Source organism: Lolium perenne, chromosome 4, assembly GCF_019359855.2.
Source record: "Lolium perenne isolate Kyuss_39 chromosome 4, Kyuss_2.0, whole genome shotgun sequence".
NCBI classification, from domain to species: Eukaryota; Viridiplantae; Streptophyta; class Magnoliopsida; order Poales; family Poaceae; genus Lolium; species Lolium perenne.
Window position 1 is genome coordinate 261,474,361 of NC_067247.2, and position 21,604 is coordinate 261,495,964.

A 21,604-nucleotide genomic window follows, 5' to 3' on the forward strand; every position below is an offset into this window, starting at 1 on the left:
GTTTATGAAACCACACATGTATCATGTTTATGGTTAATACAGTTCTAGCGTGGAATATAAACATATATCATGGACAAAAACATGTTAAATAAGACCATTATTATTGCCTCTAGGCATATTTCCAAGAGTCTTCCACTTACGCTATAGTCAATAATCTAGTCAACAAGAAAGCACTTAACACATATGGCATTCCGATGTGATTCATATCCTTTTCATGTGGTAAATTTCATCAATAGATCTGACATGTTCAGGTTCGTGAGCATTTTTATATATTTGCATCTACACACATCACTTATTTTTGCCACCATTGTCGTACAATTGAGCTGCATATTGCTATCTCACTCAGAACTACACCATTTTTCTATAATGAACTTGTTGACTTAAATACCCTTCGTTTTTGTCACTATAGCAGTTATATACTCCACCTTCGTCGTAGTATCATGTATCCATCACAATGTTTTGGAACTTCCACCCACTCCATCACCTTTTATAAAACACATATCCTAGTTGAGATAAATTAACTCCTTGTACATGTAATAAAACTAATGTTTAGGTAGCACCTTACCATGAATCGTTTGTCACCCCCGCATACAAAACACTCCCTCTATTCTTACAAAGTACTTAAGAAATTTCTTAGTATTGTCTAGTGATCATCGTGTGATCGTAGTAGTACTCGCAAGAGTGTGAACTTTGAAACACATTGTCATCTCCGCGTGCCTCGGTTATTTCTATACCCGAGCTCTTTACTTATGCACTTCATTCGTGCTTGAGTTATATATCTTGTTATCACATAGTTACTTGTATTGCTTAGCATAAGTTGTTAGTGCACATAGGTGAACCTAGTTATATAAGTTTTTTGCTTGACAAACTGAACACTAGTTTTAATTATTCCGCATCTATTCAAGGCATTATCGTAATAGTTTTAAACCACCTATTCACCTCCTCTAGGCGGCATCCGTGTTCATTCGCCTAGGTGCCTAGCTCCTGAAATTCAAAGTCACGCAGCTTGATCCTCGCCGGAAGAACCATGCCATCGGTGACAGGGGACCAGGATGACGCGGTGGAGCTCCACGATCGACCTGCAAACCCTAATTTCCTCCATGTATGGGAGCTCCTCGTCCCCGACCACCTCCACGTCACGGTCGGAATCCGTAGCCGTTCGCACCGCCTCGTAACAACATATACGTTTTTTTATCATTGAAATGCTTTTTTGCTTATCTCAAAAATACTTTTTTCCTGAATAATAAAAAAACGAGATTCTTAAGAAAACCGCACCTGTGAATGGGCCGGCCCAGAATGCGGCCCATGCCGGGGCGTCGCTGCGTCTATTTGACGCAAAGAGCGTAGCGCCAGGCTACAAGCCCAAACCATTTTTACCCACCGCTCCCTCCTCTCCCCACCCCAAAACCCCAGCTCCAGCGCGGCGCCGGAGCGCACCCCACGAGAACCTCACCGGCGGCGATGGCCGGCGTCGGCGCCAGCGGGAGCGGCGGCGGAGGAGACACGGAGATGGGCGGCGGCTGGTCGGAGCTCCTCAACACCTCCACCAAGCTCCTCGAGCAGGCCGCCCCCAACGGCCCGCACTTCCCCACCCTCCAGGTGCCCGCCGCATCCGCCCGCACCCTCCTCGCCCGCACCGCATCTCTCTCCACCCGCGCCCGAATCACCCCCGCCTGACGGCTTTCGTTCTTGTTTGGCCCGCGCAGAGAAACCTGGACCAGCTCGAGGTGCTCTCCACCAAGCTCAAGGCCAAGACGATCCGCGCCGAGGCGCCGTCGCAGTCGCTCTCCGCCACAAGGTCCCCCTCTCTCTCTCCCGAACCACCCTAGTTAACACCGAGACCCCCTCCTCTGCCCATCTCCGCGCGGTGTTTAGTGCGAATTAGGACTGCCCCTTCTGGTGTTTTGGGGGGACTTAGGGTTTCGGCTCTGCCTCTGCAGGTTGCTTGCGCGCGAGGGGATCAATGCGGAGCAGCTCACCAGGGACCTCAAGTCCTTCGAACTCAAGGTGATCTCCTTTTGCTACTCTACTAATTAGGCTAGCACATATATTACCTTTATTTTCTTTTCTGCTCTGTTGCTCTGTGTGCTGTGCTTCATTGTTATTATACATTCACAGCTCTTGGATATCACTCACTGGGCTGGTTATCAGTATATGCACTAATTCTGGCTACATTTGTTTTTTAGACCACCACCTTTGAGGATGTTTTTCCATCGGAAGCAACCTCCGTCGAGGAATATCTGCAGCAGGTGGACACTTTCTCTCTGTTTGTGCATTTTCTCTGGATTTCATGGAGCGTATCATGAACTTTGTGTTTTCAGCTCCACGAAATGGCGATTGTCTCATCCATCCAAGGAGCACAAAAGGACAACTTAAAGAGTTTTAACAATTATATGATGCAAGTTCTTGAGGTCGGTGGCCTTTTGCTTTTTATTCTATTCAGTTCTATATTTGAGCAGAGCTTGTAGCTTCGATAATGCTTTTAGATTGCAACTCCTTGGAGCAGTTTGATATACGTTACAGTGCCTGTTCAGTTCTATACCATCCAAGTGTTTTTTTCTTTGTGTTATTTGACTTGAATGTGTTGCACTGTTCAGAAAGCAACAATATTTGTGATAGTGTTGTAATTTTATTTGATCTAACTCACAGGCTGGAGCGAAGTTCTACCGTTGAACTAATGCCTTCAGTTTCCATTTACCACACTGAAAACTTAGTAATATTGTCTACTTGGTAGTTGTTGCTTTGAATGGTTTTACTGTCCAGTTATTAGTTTTTTTATCAACTTTGTTGTAGGATGACTGGCAGAATGAGAAGAGAGATTTCTTGCAGAGTCTAAGCCGGCTTTCTACATTACCAAAGAGAAACACTAATCTAGCTGGTGCTCTGTCTCGTCCTGCTCTGATGCCTTCTTCAGCTTCCAGTCCTCAAGCTCCATCAGGCCTGCCATCTATGGAAGTCATGCCCATACCAAATAAGACCATAATTGAAAATAAATCTTCAGTTTATGCCGGGGTCGTGAGGGATCTCAATGATGCTAGAGGACGCAGTGTACCTTTTAATGTAAGCTTTAAACTTTCTGTGTACAGATTTGAAATCCCAGCACCTTGCTGGGCATGTGTAGGTTTGAATTTTTGTCATCTGAAGTTCTGTTCTCCAAATAATGTAGGTTTGATAAATAGCTTAAGAGTTTATTTTATATATGCTTTTGTATGTTATCACTAGGGCATAATTTGATTGCCCTATGAAGAAAATTCCACTAATGTTTATTGAGACCATTTTTTGTTAGCCTGCTACAGCTTTCAGAGCTGCTTACGAGTCCTTGTCTGTTGATGCTATTGGCTCAAAATCAGTGACCATGCAGAAAGTGTGGCATTTGATTCAGGTAATAACCCTCCAATTTTATAGACATGCATTACATGGCGAGGCCATACTATTTTGTTCACAGTGCAATATGAACTAAAATGTTACTAACTATATGATATTTTACTTATGGTGCTTTCTTTGTTTGTGTAATCCAGGCATTATTAGGGGAAGGGTCAACTCAGAGAAACATTTCAAGAAAAATGTCGCTAGTGATTGGTGCAAGGCGGCACCTTGAGTGGGGTCATGAGAAATACATAATTGAGACCATCAACAGCCAGCCAGCACTAGTGAGTATTTCTTTGTAGTGTTCAGTTACTGATTACTAACTATGTAAGATATGGATAATGATTTTTGTGCTTACCTCAGTTTTCCGACACTACTTTAGTGCCCACTTGTTCTTGTGGTATACTGGTATGCCAAGTTGGTACTTCCACTCTAGACATGTGACATTAGGTTAATTGGGCATGTCAACTTGTCAAGTTCTCCTGTGTTGCTTTTCATTCCCGAGTTCCCTATAAATGGAACATATTCGATACTGTAAAAATATTTATTATTGTAGTTAGTGGTGAGCTGAGCAATGATTGTTCAATTTACTCTTACATCCATGTGATCTTACTTTCGCGTATTTTAGTTAGTCCTCCATCATCCTCTTAATATTTTTTCTAACCAAATGATGTTTTTTTCTCTTAATTATTTTTTCTCTTAATTATTTGCTCTAGATTTTGTGAGACCTGTTTATGTAACAGCTTCCCTGTCCACTGTTAAGTCAACAATTGTAATTAATCTGTGCATCCTGCTTTGTGGTTCTAGGCTGCTCTTGGTGGATCTGTTGGCAATCTTCAAAAGATTCGTGCATTTCTTCGGGTCTGTTTTGAGTTCAATGCTACATATTTCCACTAAGTTCGTGTGCAATTTTCTTATTTTTTTATTAAATACTATTTTGGGTTTTGACAGGTCCGGTTGCGGGATCATGGTGTGTTAGACTTTGACGCAACCGATCTGCGCAGACAGCCACCAGTGGATACAACCTGGCAACAGGTTATGCATTGAATTTGTAGCCTGCGCCATTATTATTCTACTAAGCAGCGTCAATGCAAAATAAATGATAAACAGTTGGTAGATTAAATGGCAACTTTGCAACTGAAATAAGATAATAGCAGTTGTCAAGGGATTGATACCTGAAGCTTATCATTTCATGAGAGCATTAAGATAAATCATGGTGCATTATTTGTGTTTATAGGGGGACTGCTCTGTTTAACTTACGCTTAGCTTTGTCATGAACCATGCTTATGGTAGGGCAATGACTGGCCTATTTTTGGACTTAATAAAACCAATTGATTTACTTAACTACTTCAGAATAAAAGCTACTTCCTCCGATCCATAATAAATGTCGGGGGTTTAGTTCAAATATGAGCTAATTTCTGAAAATGGTTTGCTATTGGTGCATGTGGTTTTTCCTGAATTAAAATCCTCTCAGAATTACACATTGTAGAACCTGATGGTTCCTAGCTTGCTATTCTATTTATGACCTGTACAAGTCCATAAGTATTTTTCAAGAAATATCTTTATGTATTATTGTTCCACTTCTGCAGATTTATTTCTGCTTAAGAACTGGGTATTATGATGAAGCAAGACAAGTTGCCCAATCATCGCGTGCTGCTTACAGTTTTGCCCCTCTGGTAAAGTATCCTCAAATAATGACAAATTCTTGTTCTTAAAAGGAAACGTACCGATAAACATGTTCTTTGTCAGCTTGCAGAATGGATTACTAGTAACGGTGTTGTGTCATCAGAGACTGCTCTGACAGCTTCTGAGGAATGTGAAAAAATGCTCAGAATGGGTGACCGACCAGGACGTCCTGGTTATGATAGGAAGAAGTTGCTTCTTTATGCCATAATTTGTGGTTGTCGGCGGCAAATTGACAGATTACTTAAAGATCTTCCAACACTTTTTAGTACTATAGAGGATTTCTTGTGGTTCAAGCTGTCAGCTTTGCGGGAATACTCCAGCGCATCTTCTTCTAATGGTGTGAATGAAGGCTTGGTTCCTTATACTCTGGAGGATTTACAAAATTACTTGAACAAATTTGAGCCTTCATATTATACAAAGAGTGGAAAAGACCCCTTGGTTTATCCCTATGTTCTGCTCTTGAGCATCCAATCACTTCCAGCAATTCTGTATTTGTCAAAAGAAGTTGGAGAGGAAGGCTACCATGTTGATGCTGTGCATATTTCAATTACTCTAGCTGATCATGGTATTCTCCCTGAGGGTGTTGGATCAGGCCAGAAGATGGGTGTAATGGATGCTTGTGCAGAAGCTGCCAGTATAATAAGGCAATATGGCTCAATTTACTTGCGCAATGGCAACCTTGATTTGGCCTTGGAGTATTATGCGCAGGCTGCTTCTGCAATGGGTGGAGGAGAGGTATCATGGATTGGTCAAGGGAATGCTGATCAGCAGCGTCAAAGAAGTTCAATGTTGAAGCAACTGCTCACAGAGATACTACTAAGGGATGGTGGTATTCAACTGTTGCTTGGTCCAAGTGGAATGGGAGAAGAAGGACAACTAAAAAAGTACATGATGGATTGGAGAAGTAGACAGCAGTTCTTGCTTGAAGCTGCTCATCGGTGTCAAGAGGCAGGGCTGTATGACAAAGTAAGTTCTAATTCTCGGGCACATATGGGCGCTCTACCTCATAAACACCCCCTGAGCATCCTAAGGCGGATGCCTTAAAACCATGTTTTTTTGGTAATTTTTGTATTCTTGTACTTTAGGGAATATTTTATTTCATATCTTCCTAAGTTGAGTCTTGCAAAAGGATCAGCAGGAGCGTTGATTATTTATTACTGTCATGGATTATATTTCTGTTGATTTTTTTATCTTATCATGTTCACACTTAATAGCTGAGTTAAAAGAGTCAAACTTCTCTGTTGTCAAAGCAATCTGATTTGTTCTACCACTGATTGTAGCTGCTTGAAAATTAGTTATCATATCATATCCATGCAGTAGAAATTCTCCTGATGATGTGTACTTGATTTCTCTCCATTTCCATATGGCCTAATAGCCTATATCAACTTCCAACGTATATGTGCATGTATTTGAGTCCATCTGCTCCATGTTATTGAGCTGTAGCAATAATATATTTACTCCATGAGATGAACATATCTGAATTGGTCACAGTTAATCCTTCTTTAAGCTACCATGGATCCATCTAATGTTACTTCACTCTTTACATGGAAAACAGTCAGTGGAAATTCACAAAAGAGTCGGAGCTTTTGCCATGGCACTTCAGACAGTAAACAAGTGTCTATCCGATGCAATATGTGCCATGGCACACAATAGGTTAGATGGTGAAAGCCGTGCTGTTGCTCTAATTCAATCTGGCAGTGAGATTTTGGAGACAGCCAGATATTCTTCTGAAGCCAGGTTAATTACCTCTTTTCTTCTGCTTTTACATCACACCACTGTTGGTTATTGACGCTTTTAATAACTGCATGCTAATTAATCATGTGGAAATTCTTTGCAGTGTTCAAGATAAGGATCTCATTTCTGAACAGCAAATTGTACTGAGACAGCTTCAAGCTATTCTTCACATTTATAAGCTTACTCGTGCTGGACAAACTGTTGAAGTTTTGAGGGAAACCATCAAACTTCCATTTCTTCATTTGGACCCCCAGTCTCCAAATGTATCAGTTGATGTATTCAGGAATTTGTCACCCCATGTTCAAGCTTGTGTGCCAGATCTCCTGAAGTTAGCTCTAAACTGCATGGACAATGTTAGAGATACCGACGGTACCCTGCGGGCTGTCAAATCAAAGGTATTCCATTCATTTATTACATTTGTCAATAGATAGATATCACTAAAGCAACGTATGAACATATTTCTACTAGCATCGGAAGTACGTTCCTTGACTGCATGGAATAGGTTGAATGTACATAGCTAGGGCCTACTTGAAATGTAGCCAAAAAATTTCTAGCCAACTATCGAACAAATAGGCAAAGCCAGCATTTGTCAAATTTCGGAATCAAACCAAGATAGAGACAATTATTGTGGGCCTGCCAAAAAACTGGCATCGGGACAGTTAGCTATCAACCAAGCAATCCCTGGGACCATAGCTAGGAAGTGACATGCCTGATGCTTGGTAGCGATTGGATAGCCTTATGCTGATCTGCAGCTGCAGGGTAAATTTATGAGTGGTGATCACTTAGGCTACTGCCTCTAGCAAATCGATCCCGCTGGAGAAGGGAAAATGTAAACCGTGCATGCACAAACTTATTTTCCTGTTGGTCTCACACCAGCACTGATGTTTTTTCCGTTGTTAAACCATAGCAGCTCATGATGGGATTTGGTTAACCATTTATCTTTTGGATTCAAACCTATTTAACCATTTTGTGTAAATGGATAATATAGGTTAACAATTACCCGAATTCTTACGGGCAGGCACGTGCCAGCCGGACGCGCCGAGCGGGCGCGCTACAGGACAAAGCGAGTTGGGCTAGAGCGACGTACTATGGAATACGGCATCCTCCTCTTCACCCAGAAACAGTATTATTATGGATGTAGACTACGACGAGCTCGGGTCTGCTCTGCTCGTCCAAGCCGCCGCGAATCCCCACCGAGTTCGGCGGATCCATGCGCTCACATCCCTCCTTATCCGGCCGCCATGACCCGACCTCCTTGCGGCTGCTCCGGCCGCCGCGTAGCTGACCTCGTCCTCCAAAGCATTGCCGGCGGTGCGCTCAGACCATCTCCTCCGGCCAGTTGCTCCGGCCGACGCGTCGCCGACCTCCTCGCGCGGCGACTGCTCGAGATCTGCGCCGCCGACCTCCAAGAAGCTCCGTCCGGTGCCACCTCCCAATGGAGCAACTTTGAAACCCGATGGAGCAACTTTGAAATTCGACGGAGCAACTTTGAAACCCGATGGAGCAACTTTGGCGAGCAACTTTGGAACCCGACAGGGCAACTTTGCTTGCCTAAGCGAGCAATTTTGAAACACGACGGAGCAACTTTATTATCTAGCGAGCAATTTTGAAACCCGACGGGGCAACTTTACTGCCCATTAGAGCAACCCGAGAATCCGACGGAGCAACTTTGGAATCCAACGAAACAACTTTCTTTGCTCGGTAGAGCAACTTTGGAAAACCAATGGAGCAAATTTGGAACGTCTTAAGCATTGAGACACGATACAATGACACAAGCAAATTTAGTGTCCAATGGTACAATTTTGGTGCTCGCCGACGTAACATTAGTTCACGATGGAGCAACTTTTATGTATGGCAAGGCAATATTAGTGCCTAGTGACGTAACATTGTTGCATGCTAGAGCAACTTTTGTGCATGGCAATGCAATTTAGTGCCCGACTACGCAATGTTAGTGTCGGCGAGCAACTTTGGTGCCTAGCGGTGCAACATTGATGCACGACAGAGCATGTTTTGTGCATAATAGGGCAATTTCAGCGCCCGATGGCGCAACTATAGTATGTATAGATGTTGTAAAGTTGTGTATCCCCGATGTGAAGTTCCATACCCCTAATGTAAAGTTCCCTACCCCTCGTGTAAAGTTGGCTAGTGCAACATTGGTGCACGATAGAACAATTTTGATGTCGAACGACGCAATTTTGTGCATGATAGGATAATTTTAATGTCCAACGATGCAATTTTGTGAAGTTGGTTCTGCTGCAGCAAAGTATTCTATCGCTATTATAAAGTTGCCTACCCCTCATGTAAAATTGTATTTTAGTTATTAAATCATCTATCATTGTTGTAAAGTTGCATACCCCGTTGTAAACTTTCCTATAATTTTACAATACCGCTAGAAAATTTAGCAAAAAGTTTTATAGCAACTTCATAGCAGCAATATGTAACTTTGCGACAACTCTAGAGAATTTTATGACATCGGTGAGCAACAAACTAACATAATTAATCAACTATTACTAAATTACATAATTGAGCAACTAATACATGATATTAAGCAACAAAATGTGGTCATTGAACAAGTATCATATGTTGTTGGGCAACTTCAATGAACCGAACGGGGAGAAAAACATGACACGCTACGTTAGCCATCAATGTATCAGACATGTGGGTCCCTTCTTTTTTCCTTTTTTTTCCTAGACTATTTCTCGTCTTCATCTACAATCTGGACATTCGCACGCACGACCATGGTGGGGGGTTCGCCACTGCGTGCGAGGTGCTGCCGGCACCAAAGCCAGCGGAGGAGAGTTCAGCTGCTAATCGGGCGGCGGCGCTGCGTGCTGCCGGCACCAAAGCCAGCGGAGGAGGGTTCGGCTGCTAATCAGGCGGCGGCGCTGGTTTGATTTCGGCCATGAACAGCGGCGAGCGGGCCTGAGGCCACCCGGGATGGGATCCCCTCGAGGAGCGTCGGAGGACGGCCAGCCGGGGCAGCGCCGGCTCCTAAGACGAGCAGAACCGCGACGATGGCCATGACCAGAGAGATTCTAGATTCTAGGTACCTCCGCAGCTCCCGCTCGTGGATGGATCGGCGGATCGAGATTTTCCTTTCCTTTTCTATCGGGGGAGGCAGTGACCGCCCGCTCGGTTCGACGACTGGGCACGCGACCGCCCACTAGACGCGCCCTAACAATTATGTTATAAGTGTAGAAATGGTTAACCGTTGGTTATTAAGGTTCGGACCACTTTTGACGTTGTGTGATAGTAGGATAGCATAAATCATTTACAAATGATAATGTAATCTACCAAATGTTAAATACTTGTAAAGTTTGTGTTGCTATCTCGGTGGGAAAAAAATCATAACTGAATTCCACGATAAGAAGTGTTACTAATTTTTCAATGCAGCAACAACGCACGGGCAGCTAGCTAGCTGAGCTAGCACGAATGCCTCCTAGCACAGCTTCTGTAGCCACGTACTAGGCAGCAGCTGAACCGCCATGCTGTGCCCGGCGAGTGCGGCGAGAGCTGGGCTGAGCCATGCCGGGCCGCCGTGCTCACATGGCACAAACACTTGGAACTCATCAAGCTGGCAAGGTGCTGCTCCACATGTTGGCCACCCTCATTGCAGCTCCTCGTCCCCACCAGCATCAGCGCTGCCAGCGCACGCACACACAGCTATCTTGCAGAGCTAATGCGCATGCAGCTAGCATGCATAGCTATACGCACGCCTAGCTTGCAACCTTGCACACTACCTAGCAGCAACGCATCAGCCGGCGAGCATGGGGAGCCATGCATACATGCGTGGGAGCACGGCGAGCTTGCTGAGCGCGGCCAGCTGCTGCTGCTGGCCTGGCAAGCATCTCGAGCGGCGAGCAGGCATGTGCAGCCGAGCAGGCGTGCGGTGCAGCGAGCTGACAGAGCAGAACGGCCAGCCCTGCAGTTACCGAGCCTCACGCGCTGGCAAGCAAGGGGGTGCAGCCGAGGCACCTCGGTGGCTTGTTGCTTCATCGGCTTTGTAGAAGGCCGTTACGGGCAGTCGGCGCTAGGTGGTAGGTGTGAACCTAAATAACCATCGGTAAAACAGGAGGGAACCTAGATAACCGGAAATGTTCTCAGGTTAACCACCTGGCCCATTGGGCTATTTTTAGTTTAGGTTAACCTAACAAATGGATAAACGGGAACCAAGTCCCATTTTTAATAGCAGCATTCCTCGTGCGTTTTTTGATGCAATAATTTGTTTGTGCTTGGCAGATTGCGAACCTTGTGGCAAGCAACATGAGCAGGAATTGGCCACAGGATTTGTACCAAAAGGTGGCTCAGTGCATATGAGTTTGTCAGGGAGCTGGCGTGCTAGGGGTCTGGCCTCCGTATCGGAACCTTCCCACGCTGTTTGTTTGCACTGGTGACATGCGCTTGTGATCATGTAGGCCACATTGCTGAACTGATGAGCTCTGGTGGCTGGTGCAAATGATTTTTATTTTTATTTTTTTATTTTGTTGTGGAACCATATGGTATGTCTTGTTTGTAGTTTAACCAGCGTCGAAAGATTTTGAGAAACTGAAGGAGAAGTACCATTTTTCATAATTTACTAATCCATGGCTGGTGCTGCTTTCTCATGAATCTCCAAAAGCATTGTTGCCTACTTTTCAAGAACTCTCCTAGTATTTCTTTTGGGTGTATGGTCAATCTGAATTATCTAGCCTGGGCTGCCTATCCTCAAACTTTGTGGAGTTAGGTTTTCTTTTCTGTTTATCTACTCTTCCGGTTCTGCGACCATGCCTGCTAGTGTTGCTACTTGCTACGGCATGCATGCTTTGCTTGGACTTGGTAAAAAACTTTAGCAGTCTTGGCCGGTGGGCAAGTTGCAACTGGCGCAGAGGGAGAGGCCCGTATCAGTCTGTCGGTTGGTGTTTTGGTACTGTATTTTGTAATGGAAGTTGATACAGTTTGGATGTGTTTGGTTCTACCGGTTTTGTAAAAGCTGCTATATGAGCAGCGAACTGTGGAAAAGTTTTGATACGAATTGTCTCTAGTATCCTTAAAAATCATAAAAGACTGTTTATACTGTAAGTCACTGTATATCACTGAAATATCATTGATTTGCAATGTTGCAAACGTAAGACCATGTATAGTCGTGCCCCCAAACCGTATTCGAGAGGGAGAGGGATTTTTTTTTTTTGAAAGAACTGAGGGAGAGGGATTTGGAACGTGCTGGCAGTTCTCAACCCTCCGTCTCAAAGCCCTTTTTAATCTGGTGCCGCCAAAGGGCCAAATACAATGCCTTGAGGCCATCGGCGCTACACAGGGGATGTTGTGGGGGCGCAACTAAAAGTGAGGTTGCCATCGGCGCTACACAGGGGATGTTGTGGGGGCGCAACTAAAAGTGAGGTTGCGAGCGGTGGGCCAGCTGTGTTGTCCACAAAAACAAATTTCATTTCTCCTGCCACTCCTGTGATGACTAATTTCTACTCCTGTCACGACTAATTTCTACTCCGATGAGAGTTTTCATTTTTTCACTTGTCCCTCTTGCTGCTTCTTTCATTTCTTTCTTCCACCCCTGATGTCTCCCACCCAGACGGCTGTCACCAACTCACCACTTGTAGACATGCCGCTGAAAAACCACACGAAGCCAGTCAAGAAGGCGGGAATCAAGCCACCAGGCAAGGAGCCAACGAAGAAGGGAAATCGAGAAAGGTGCCGGCGTCGAAGACGAAGCCGGAGTGGTGGACCTAGAAGGAATGGGAGGTAGACTACATGCGGCACACGTACGCGGCGTAGGAGCGGAGAGATCGACGCATAGCGGAGTGCATGAAGAAGGCCAGACTTTCCAATACGAAGTACGTCGCTACGCTGACCGCGTGGTATCGTAGCTGCTACCGCGAGCCCATGGAGCGGCTCAGCGAGCGACCCGATGTACATTCCGGGAATGGCCTTCCCATTGACAATAGGTTTCTTCAATGACCTCGAGAGCGCGACATGCCGTTCTCTCCGCATTACGCCAACTTCGCGCTGCACGGCAGGTTCAACTCGAACGCCATGTTCGACGACGACATTGCCTTCACTGGGCGCAGGGGTCCGCTTGAGTTCGAGGCAGGCGCCGGTATCATGTTCGATGAAATGTTCGCGCACGGGGAAGAGGAGGCGGCATGCGAGGATGGAGAGGAGGGCGAGGCGATGAAGAGGACGATGGCGAGGAAGGGAAGGAGGAATACGAGGAATAAGACATCGAGACAAAGGGCATCATTGACGCAGCTGACAACAAGAAGAAAAAGAAGGTAGCGACGGGCACACGAGGCCTCAAGTGGAAGGATCTGGAAGATCAATGCTTGTGCTACTCCTGGAAGATGGTGAGCATCAACGCAATCATCGACGCATATAAAAAATATGACGCCTATTGGGCGAGGATCAAGGAAGAGTTTGATGAGCGCAAGTAACTCGATAAGTACTACGCCATGATGGTAATGAAGAGGAGCCATAATACAATGTCGATGCGCTAGGACATCATACATGCACAGGTGAACAACTTTCATGGCTACCATGCCGAAATCGAGCAAAGAGAGGATAACGGCACAACCCATGTCGACCAGGTATGTGCGCCACCGTCCCTTCTCTCTTCTCTTTCTACGTGGCTACACATGATTGTCTTTGCACTTTGTTTTCGCTTGTATCAGAAGAATCCAGAAAGCAATAGAGGATTCGACTTGGAGGTTGACGCGTATCTCCTTGGTGAAGGGCCAAGATGGCATCATTGATCTGGATGCACCGCTCACAACATCGGCATGGCGCCCTATCAGCAACAAGGTGGATAAGGCCGCCGTGCTTGAAGCAGCGTCGATAGAGAAGAACCGGTCCTTGATCAACAAGTGCCTCGCTGATGTCTTGTCAACCTAGTCATTTGCGACAAGTAGGCCGATGAGAGGTGGGCGGTGCTACACCCAAAGCAAGAAGAGAGGATGCTGATCGAGAAGGAGAGCATCGATGTGAGGAAATGCAAAGAGGACTTCCTCCTCTTGACCGCCTCGACAACTGGAATGGATCTCTGGGTGCTCGCGGGGCACAACTTCTACAAAGACATGATCCTCAATGAGATCGATGCTGAAACGGCCGCGGGCACGACATATGCATTGGCATCGACTCCAGCTCTAAAGGCAGCGGTGTCATCAGCAGGCGCGTCCATGACGGCATCAACCAGCACACCTGCATTAGCATCGGCTAGTATACCTATGTCAGCATCAACGAGTATACCAGGGAACAACATCTATGAGTACACTTATGTCGGCATCGGCAAGGACAACAACAGCGACATCGTCGACATAGCAGACCGAGGTCATCGTGCCGACAGAGGCACCATCGACGTTGCTAAACCCCTTCTTCTACTTATGTTCAATTTGTACCCCGGTCCGTAATTTTGATCGTATCGACTATGGCGTCGACTTTGATCGCGACGACTATGGCGGCAATAGTTACTTTTGAATGGTGACCATTCTTTACTTAGTTTTGTTGCAAATTCTATTCACCGGAGGACTTTGGGGGACACGATTGGAAACAAACGCCCCCCCAAACGCGGCAGCACCTTGCGGCGTCCCCCATTCGTCCGTTTCGGCGCATTTGTCGGACGCGGTTTTGAGGACGCAGTTGAAGATGCTCTAAGTGAAAGTATAATTGGCGGCGGCGCTGGTAGTGCGTCTAGCGCCAGTGGAGGGCGCATGGAATCGTATGCCAGTAGATTTCTCGAGATGTGGTCGGCTGGTGTGTGGTTTCAGATCATCCTTTTTTTAATCTATGGTTTTCAATGTTAACGATGGTTGCTGCTCTAGTGTGTTGGTCCTTTATGGTCTTAGCACGACGATTTTCCATCTCTTTACTACAACAAGGTCTACAACGACAAGTTTTCCCGGTTTCGGTGAGGGGGGATGAGGACGCGCCTACGGTCCACTCTAGAGTTTTACAGTCATCGCTAGGTGGTATAATACCCATTTTTGTTTTTATTACTTTTTGGGATTTTGTGAAATTTTTACAAAAAAAGTGACTACAAGTAGACCATAAAGCATCTCCACTGACACGCCTCATAGCGATCCCCATATAATTTGGGGGTCGGCGGTCTTTTTGGGCTCACACCGACACACCCAATAAAGTGCTCACACAATTTGGAGCCGAGTAAAATCGCTTGCAACCCGTGCCGGTCCATACACGGAATAGACGAGTTTGGGGAGCCAACATTCCCGTCCACGTAGAATTTTGCATGTGGGACCCCCATCAACCAAACACACCCATTCTACACCACCTCCACCCCTCCTAGTACGACTTGCACCCCTCTGGATCGCCATCACCGGCTCACCGTCATCGTCGCCTCCCCTGTGCTTGGTCTCTGCATGCCCACCCAAAAACCACCTCCACCTCCGACCATGGTTTAGTTGGAACAGTAGTCGGTATTGTCGGTTTTACCGTCGTCTGAACGGAGAAATCCGATGGTGCCCCCGCCGCCCCTGGTGCCACCGTGACCACATGCTATCAGCTACCATTATGTGGCGCTTTCCAGCGACCTCCCCGACTCACCGACAGAAGGAGGAGGTCATCAACGTTGTTTGTTCGACCCACCCACAAGATGTTCGGCATATTTCCAAGAGCGACGAGGAGATGATGGTGCTGATATTTATGCAGGAGGAGGTTGATGCCACTGCCGAGCGCCAACATCGTCTGCTGATGTTGACCAACCTCCTCCTCCAATAGCACATGTTGGCTGTCCCTCAGCTTGGTGGTTCGAGGGTTGGGAAGGCGATGCACAAGGACCGGCATCGGCAAGCCTGCTCCTTGCCTCCGACTATTTCATCGACAATGCAACATATATGCCCAAGGATTTTCAGCGGTGATTTAGGATGAACAAGGATCTGTTCGTACAGATTGTGTTTGGAGTCAGGGAGTATGATACATACTTTAGGTGCAAGAAAGAAAACACTGGCTTGTGGTGCTTCTCGTAAGTTAAGAAGTGCATGGCTGCTATGCACTGTCTTGCACATGGAGCTTTCCCAGATGTAGCCGATGACGATCTGCGCATGTCGGAGTCGTCTTGCTTCGAGAGTGTCTACATATTTTGCCGGGAAGTGTTGGCAATGTTTGGGCAAGACTATTTGAGAGCACTAAAGATACAACTCAGATAATGAGATGCTCGGTTTGATACATTGCATGCACTAGGATGGAAGAATTGCCGATTTGCTTGGCAAAGACTATACATGGGCATGCCGAAGAGTGGAGTGTCGTATTGGAGGCAATGCCTGACTATGACCTTTAATTTTGGCACGTTTTCTTTGGCATGGCAACAACTCCAACGGCATCAACATGCCGCAACGCTCTCCGGTGTTTACAAGACTAGCTGAGGGACATGCTCTGACCATCAACGTTGAGACCAACTACCACACATACAACAAGGGGTACTATCTAGTCGATGATATGCTACGAAGACAATTGCAGAGCTTGTTACATAGAAGAAATCTTATTTTGCGATATGTGATGACCCACAAGTATAGGGGGTGTATCGTAGTACTTTCGATAAATAAGAGTGTCGAACCCAACGAGGAGCAGAAGGTGTTGACAAGCAGCTTCGATGAATGATTCACTGTAAATGCTCACAGACAAGTATTCAGGGGGTTTTGATATAGCAGATAAATAAAATACAAGTAAGTAAAATGAGAGAGTAATAATTGCAGCGAGTGGCCCAATCCTTTTTAGCACAAAGGACAAGCCGGTTTGTTTACTTATGATGACCAAACGTTCTTGAGGACACACGGGGATTTAGTCTAGTGCTTTCGCTTCATATAGTAGGACACACGGGGATTTAGTCTAGTGCTTTCGCTTCATATAGTTGATTAATCTTCATTGTTTTGATAAGTGTTGTGTGGGTGAACCTATGCTAATGCACCGCCCTTCCTAGGACTAATACATACTTGTGATTAAACCCCTTGTAAGCATCCACAAATACAAGAAAGTAATTAAGATAAATCTAACCACAACCTTAAACTCTGAGATCCTGCTATCCCTCATGCATCGATATACCAATGGGGGTTCAGGTTGCTGTCACCCCGGCAAACCCACAATTAGCAAACGAATACAAGAGCATTCCCCTAGGCCCATAAAGGTGAAGTATCATGTAGTCGACGTTCACATGATACCACTAGAAGAATAACACCACAACTTAAATATCAAACCATTAAATATTACTCAACATAGTTCACTACTAACATTTAGACTTCACCCATGTCCTCAAGAACTAAATGAACTACTCACAAGACATCATATGGAACATGATCAGAGGTGATATGATGATGAATAACAATCTGAACATAAACCTTGGTTCAATGGTTTCACTCAATAGCATCAATAACAAGGAGTAATCAACACCGGGAGAGTTTCCCCTATGAAATAATCAAGATTCAACCCTAGATGTTACATCGGAGACGAGGTGCAGCGGTGGAGATGACGGTGTCGGTGGTGGAGATGATGATGATGATGATCCCAATGAAGTCCAGCTCGATGACGGTGACGACGGCAGATTTCAGCCTGCCGGAGAGCTCTTTTCTCTCTGGTGTTTTCCGCCCCGCAGAGGCGGCTGTGTCTATTCTCGATCCTCCTCCGCACCTTAGGGTTTTGGGTAGATGAAGTACGCGAAAGGGAGATGGCCGAGGGGGGTCATGCGCCCCCTCCCCACGTGGCGGGGCGCCTGGCCTGGTGGCCGCGCCGGCCTATGGGGAGGGCCCATGGTGGCCCTCCTCGGCCTCCCCTTTTGGCTGGCTCCATCTTCTGGAAAAATAAGAGCTTCGGTATATTTTCCGTCAATTGTTGATCTTCAGAAATATTGTAACCTGACGGTGTTTTTTCCAGCAGAATCCTGACTCCGGTGAGTAATTCTCCAATAATCATGAAACATGCAAAATAGGTGAAATAACATAAGTATCATCTCTAAATATGAAATATATCAATGAATAACAGTAAATTATGATATAAAATAGTGATGCAAAATGGACGTATCAACTCCCTCCAAGCTTAGACCTCGCTTGTCCCCAAGCGAAACTGAACTCAGTAAACAGACCACATGTTTATGGAGTGAAGAGTCGATAAATGAAATACAGACAAGAAGCATCACATTAATTCACACAAGACATTCTAGTGAACGACTTCCTCATATAACTCAACTTCAAACAAGTAGAGGGAAATCACAAATAAAGGTGCATAGGAAATCATAATTGGTGATGGCAAACTTCGTTCTTGGTCAAAGAACAATTAATAGATTGTACTTATCTTTCGAGTAGAGCCTTAATATTAGAGCTTATATGGCAGAACTTACGCGCTCAGTCGTGACAATTTCCTCATAATCATTGACAATCCTTCAAAGTCATATTCATTCAGATAAAATTTTTACTAAACAAGGAAGAATAAAAGACATGATTAAATAGATCACAATATAAATGGTTGGATCACAACAACTCAATTGCTTGCTTAAGATAGAGGGAAATATGTTTACTGACTCAACATAAAGTAAAGATAGGCCCTTCACAGAGGGAAGCAGGGATTAAATCATGTGCTAGAGCCTTTTAAGTTTTGAAATCATATAGAGGGCATAAAAGTATAGTTTTGAGAGGTGTTTGTTGTTGTCAACGAATGGTAGTGGGCACTCTAACCCCCTTGTCAAACAGACTTTCAAAGACCGGCTCCCATGAAGGACGTTATCTCTACCAGCAAGGTAGATCATCCCTCTTCTCTTTTGTTTACACATGTACTTTAGTTTTATTTATGGATGACACTCCTCTCAACCTTTGCTTACACAAGCCATGGCTAACCGAATCCTCGGGTGCCTTCCAACATTTCACATACCATGGAGGAGTGTCTATTGCAAAATTAAGTTGCTTACTGATGAATCAGGGCAAAACATGTGAAGAGAATTATTAATGAAAGTTAATTAATTGGGGCTGGGAACCCCGTTGCCAGCTCTTTTTGAATTTTTTTTTGGATAAGCGGATGTGCCACTAGTCCATTGGTGAAAGTCTGCCCAACAAGATTGAAAGATAAAACACCACATACTTCCTCATGAGCTATAAAACATTGACACAAATAAGAGATACTAACTTTTTGAATTGTTTAAAGGTAGCACATGAAGTATTTACTTGAAATGACAGAGAAATACCACATAGTAGGTAGTTATGGTGGACACAAGTGGCACGGGTTTTGGCTCAAGGTTTTGGATGCACGAGAAGCATTCCCTCTCAGTACAGGTCTTTGGCTAGCAAGGTTGGTTAGCAAGCATAAGAGTTGAGGGAGACAAACAAATATACATGTGATAGAAACAATCATGCATCTTCCTAGTAAGCACAAATAATTTTAACTTCAGAATACTAAACTCATTAGCTAACAAGAAAGAAAGATAAACAAATAATATATCTACATGTATTTCCCTCTTTTCTACTTAAGCCTCAAAGTATTGTTGCTGCTGACCAATGCTAAATTTGCCAAAACCAAATAGATTTACTTGATGCTCCCAAAGTGATACCAATACTAACAACAAGATCAATCATATAACAGAAATTGCAAACTAAAATAAGGTGTGCAAAATGTAAATGATAAACTTCTCATTAATATTCCATAACGATAACTCACACCAAAGGATACATAGATAACCAACTAAAAGAGAGATACTTCCACACTGCAAACCATCTTATATGATAACTTCCCTACTCATGATATGACACTACTTGATAGTAAAAAGGTAAAAGATAGTGATGATGTGATACCGCGGCACTCCCCCCAAGCTTGGAACAAACCAAGGGGGTGCCAATACCAATGATGAATTACTCCTTTAGTGGTGGTGATGAATTCTTCCCGTCATCAGACTTCCAAGGAAGAGGCTCTCCATCAACAAACGACATCTTGGTCTCAGGAATCCTGAAACTGGCAGCATAGCTTATGTGTTTAAACCTGTTTTCATACTCACAGTTTTGATTCTGAACATCATAAAGTTGAGCTTGGAGTTTGTTGGTAGTGTTGTGGAGCGAGAGGATATCGTCCCACAGCTTTGCAGTCTCCTTCTTGTGTTCATCAATAAGTTCAGACACAATTTTGTGGAAGATGTCCACTTCACGCTCAGCCATCTTCTTGTAGTTGAAGACCTCTTGTTCTAGTTTCTCCATCCTGTCCTCCAAACTTCCTTCTCCTTTAGGACCCCGGACATCTTCAATCTGCAACTCTCCATCTACGAGCAGCAATTCCTTGGGATGCATCTTCAGCTCGTTCATGTACGGGTTGATGACGTTCTCAAAGAAGCTGTCCTTCGGAGTTCCCGACGAAGACATGGTGGCTCTAGATCTGAAAACAGTATCTGGCAGAAAAAAGCTCGAGACAAAACACGACAAGAAAACGATATACGGACCTCGGGGGATCCGGGGGATTATATAGCAAAAATTTTCACGACAGAAGGAAAGTACCAGGTCGAACCAGAGTGGAAGAGGGACTCCGAGGAGCCGTCCCCATAGGGCGGCGCGGCCAAGGTGGGGCCCGCGCCCCCACGTGGGGACGCGCCCTCGTGCGTCTCCTCCGCTCCGATTCGATCTCGTAATTTTTCATATTTTCTAAAAATAGCAAAAACATTGTTCGGAAAGTTAAACGCACTTTTTATTACCAGAACTGTTACCTATTCGAAGTCGAACTCTGCAGAACTATCAATTTGATCTTTGATGAAAGTTTTCGGAGTCATCACTTGAATAACATCAACATCTTCATTATAAGAATCTCCAGAAATATAGTGCTTGAGTCTTTGTCCATTCACCACTTGTGTGGCATCACCTTTCAGAGAACCAATTTTTATTGCCCCTGAACGATACACCTCCACAATGACATATGGTCCTTCCCATTTTGAGAGTAATCTCCCTGCAAAAAATCTGAGACGAGACCGACACAATAGGACTTTATCTCCAACATTAAATTCTCTTTTGATAATTCTTCTATCATGCCATTTCTTAACTTTCTCCTTTAAAAGTTTATCATTTTCATAAGCTTCACTTCTCCACTCATCTAAAGAACTCAATTGTAGCAACCTTTTCTTACCGGCAAGTTTAGGATCTTTATTAAGTTCTCTTACAGCCCCATAAGCTTTGTGCTCTAGTTCTAAAGGTAAATGACAAGCTTTTCCATAAACCATTTTATAAGGAGACATACCCATAGGATTTTTATAAGCAGTTCTATAAGCCCATAGTGCTTCCTTCAACTTACTAGCCCAATTTTTCTTAGATTTATTAACAGTCTTTTGCAAGATAGATTTAATTTCTCTATTTGATAATTCTACTTGTCCACTAGTTTGAGGATGATAAGCGGAAGCAATCCTATGATTAATACCATATTTAGCAAGAGTTTTTCTAAAACCACCATGAATAAAATGAGAACCTCCATCAATCATAAGATATCTAGGTACTCCAATCCTAGGAAAAATAACATCTAAAAGCATTCTTAAAGAGGTCTCACCATCAACACTTTTTTTGGGTATGGCTTCCACCCATTTAGTAACATAATCAACAGCAACAAGTATATGAATGTTACCTTGTGAAGAAGGGAAAGGACCCATAAAGTCAAATCCCCAACAATCAAATGGTTCAATAACAAGAGTATAATTCATAGGCATTTCATTGCGTCTAGAGATATTACCAACTCTTTGACATTCATCACAAGATAAAATAAACTTTCTTGCATCTTTAAAACGAGTTGGCCAATAAAAGCCTGACTGTAGAACCTTTTGCGCGGTTCTATCTCCGGCGTGATGTCCTCCATAAACACTACCATGACACTGTTGGCG

General features: G+C 44.5%; 1 protein-coding gene across 1 annotated transcript; it reads left to right on the forward strand.

Annotated features, from left to right (window-relative positions):
* Window positions 1–1,366: 1,366 nt before the first annotated feature.
* On the forward strand, window positions 1,367–11,394 carry LOC127332098 (nuclear pore complex protein NUP93A). The gene is made up of 15 exons (XM_051358355.2): window positions 1,367–1,599; window positions 1,707–1,798; window positions 1,941–2,007; window positions 2,187–2,249; window positions 2,322–2,411; window positions 2,794–3,060; window positions 3,287–3,382; window positions 3,519–3,650; window positions 4,174–4,227; window positions 4,318–4,401; window positions 4,956–5,042; window positions 5,116–6,018; window positions 6,608–6,789; window positions 6,890–7,181; window positions 11,026–11,394. The coding sequence occupies exons 1-15, from the start codon at window positions 1,462–1,464 to the stop codon at window positions 11,101–11,103; spliced, it is 2,625 nt and encodes an 874-aa protein (XP_051214315.1). The 5' UTR covers window positions 1,367–1,461; the 3' UTR covers window positions 11,104–11,394.
* Window positions 11,395–21,604: the final 10,210 nt, after the last annotated feature.

Bases quoted from the DNA above. Each gene is read 5' to 3' on its own strand.
- LOC127332098 (XM_051358355.2), top strand. From the start codon at position 1,462: ATGGCCGGCGTCGGCGCCAGCGGGAGCGGCGGCGGAGGAGACACGGAG. The intron at 5,043-5,115 runs GTAAAGTATCCT...GTTCTTTGTCAG, and splicing joins CTTACAGTTTTGCCCCTCTG to CTTGCAGAATGGATTACTAG. The intron at 6,019-6,607 runs GTAAGTTCTAAT...CATGGAAAACAG, and splicing joins AGGCAGGGCTGTATGACAAA to TCAGTGGAAATTCACAAAAG.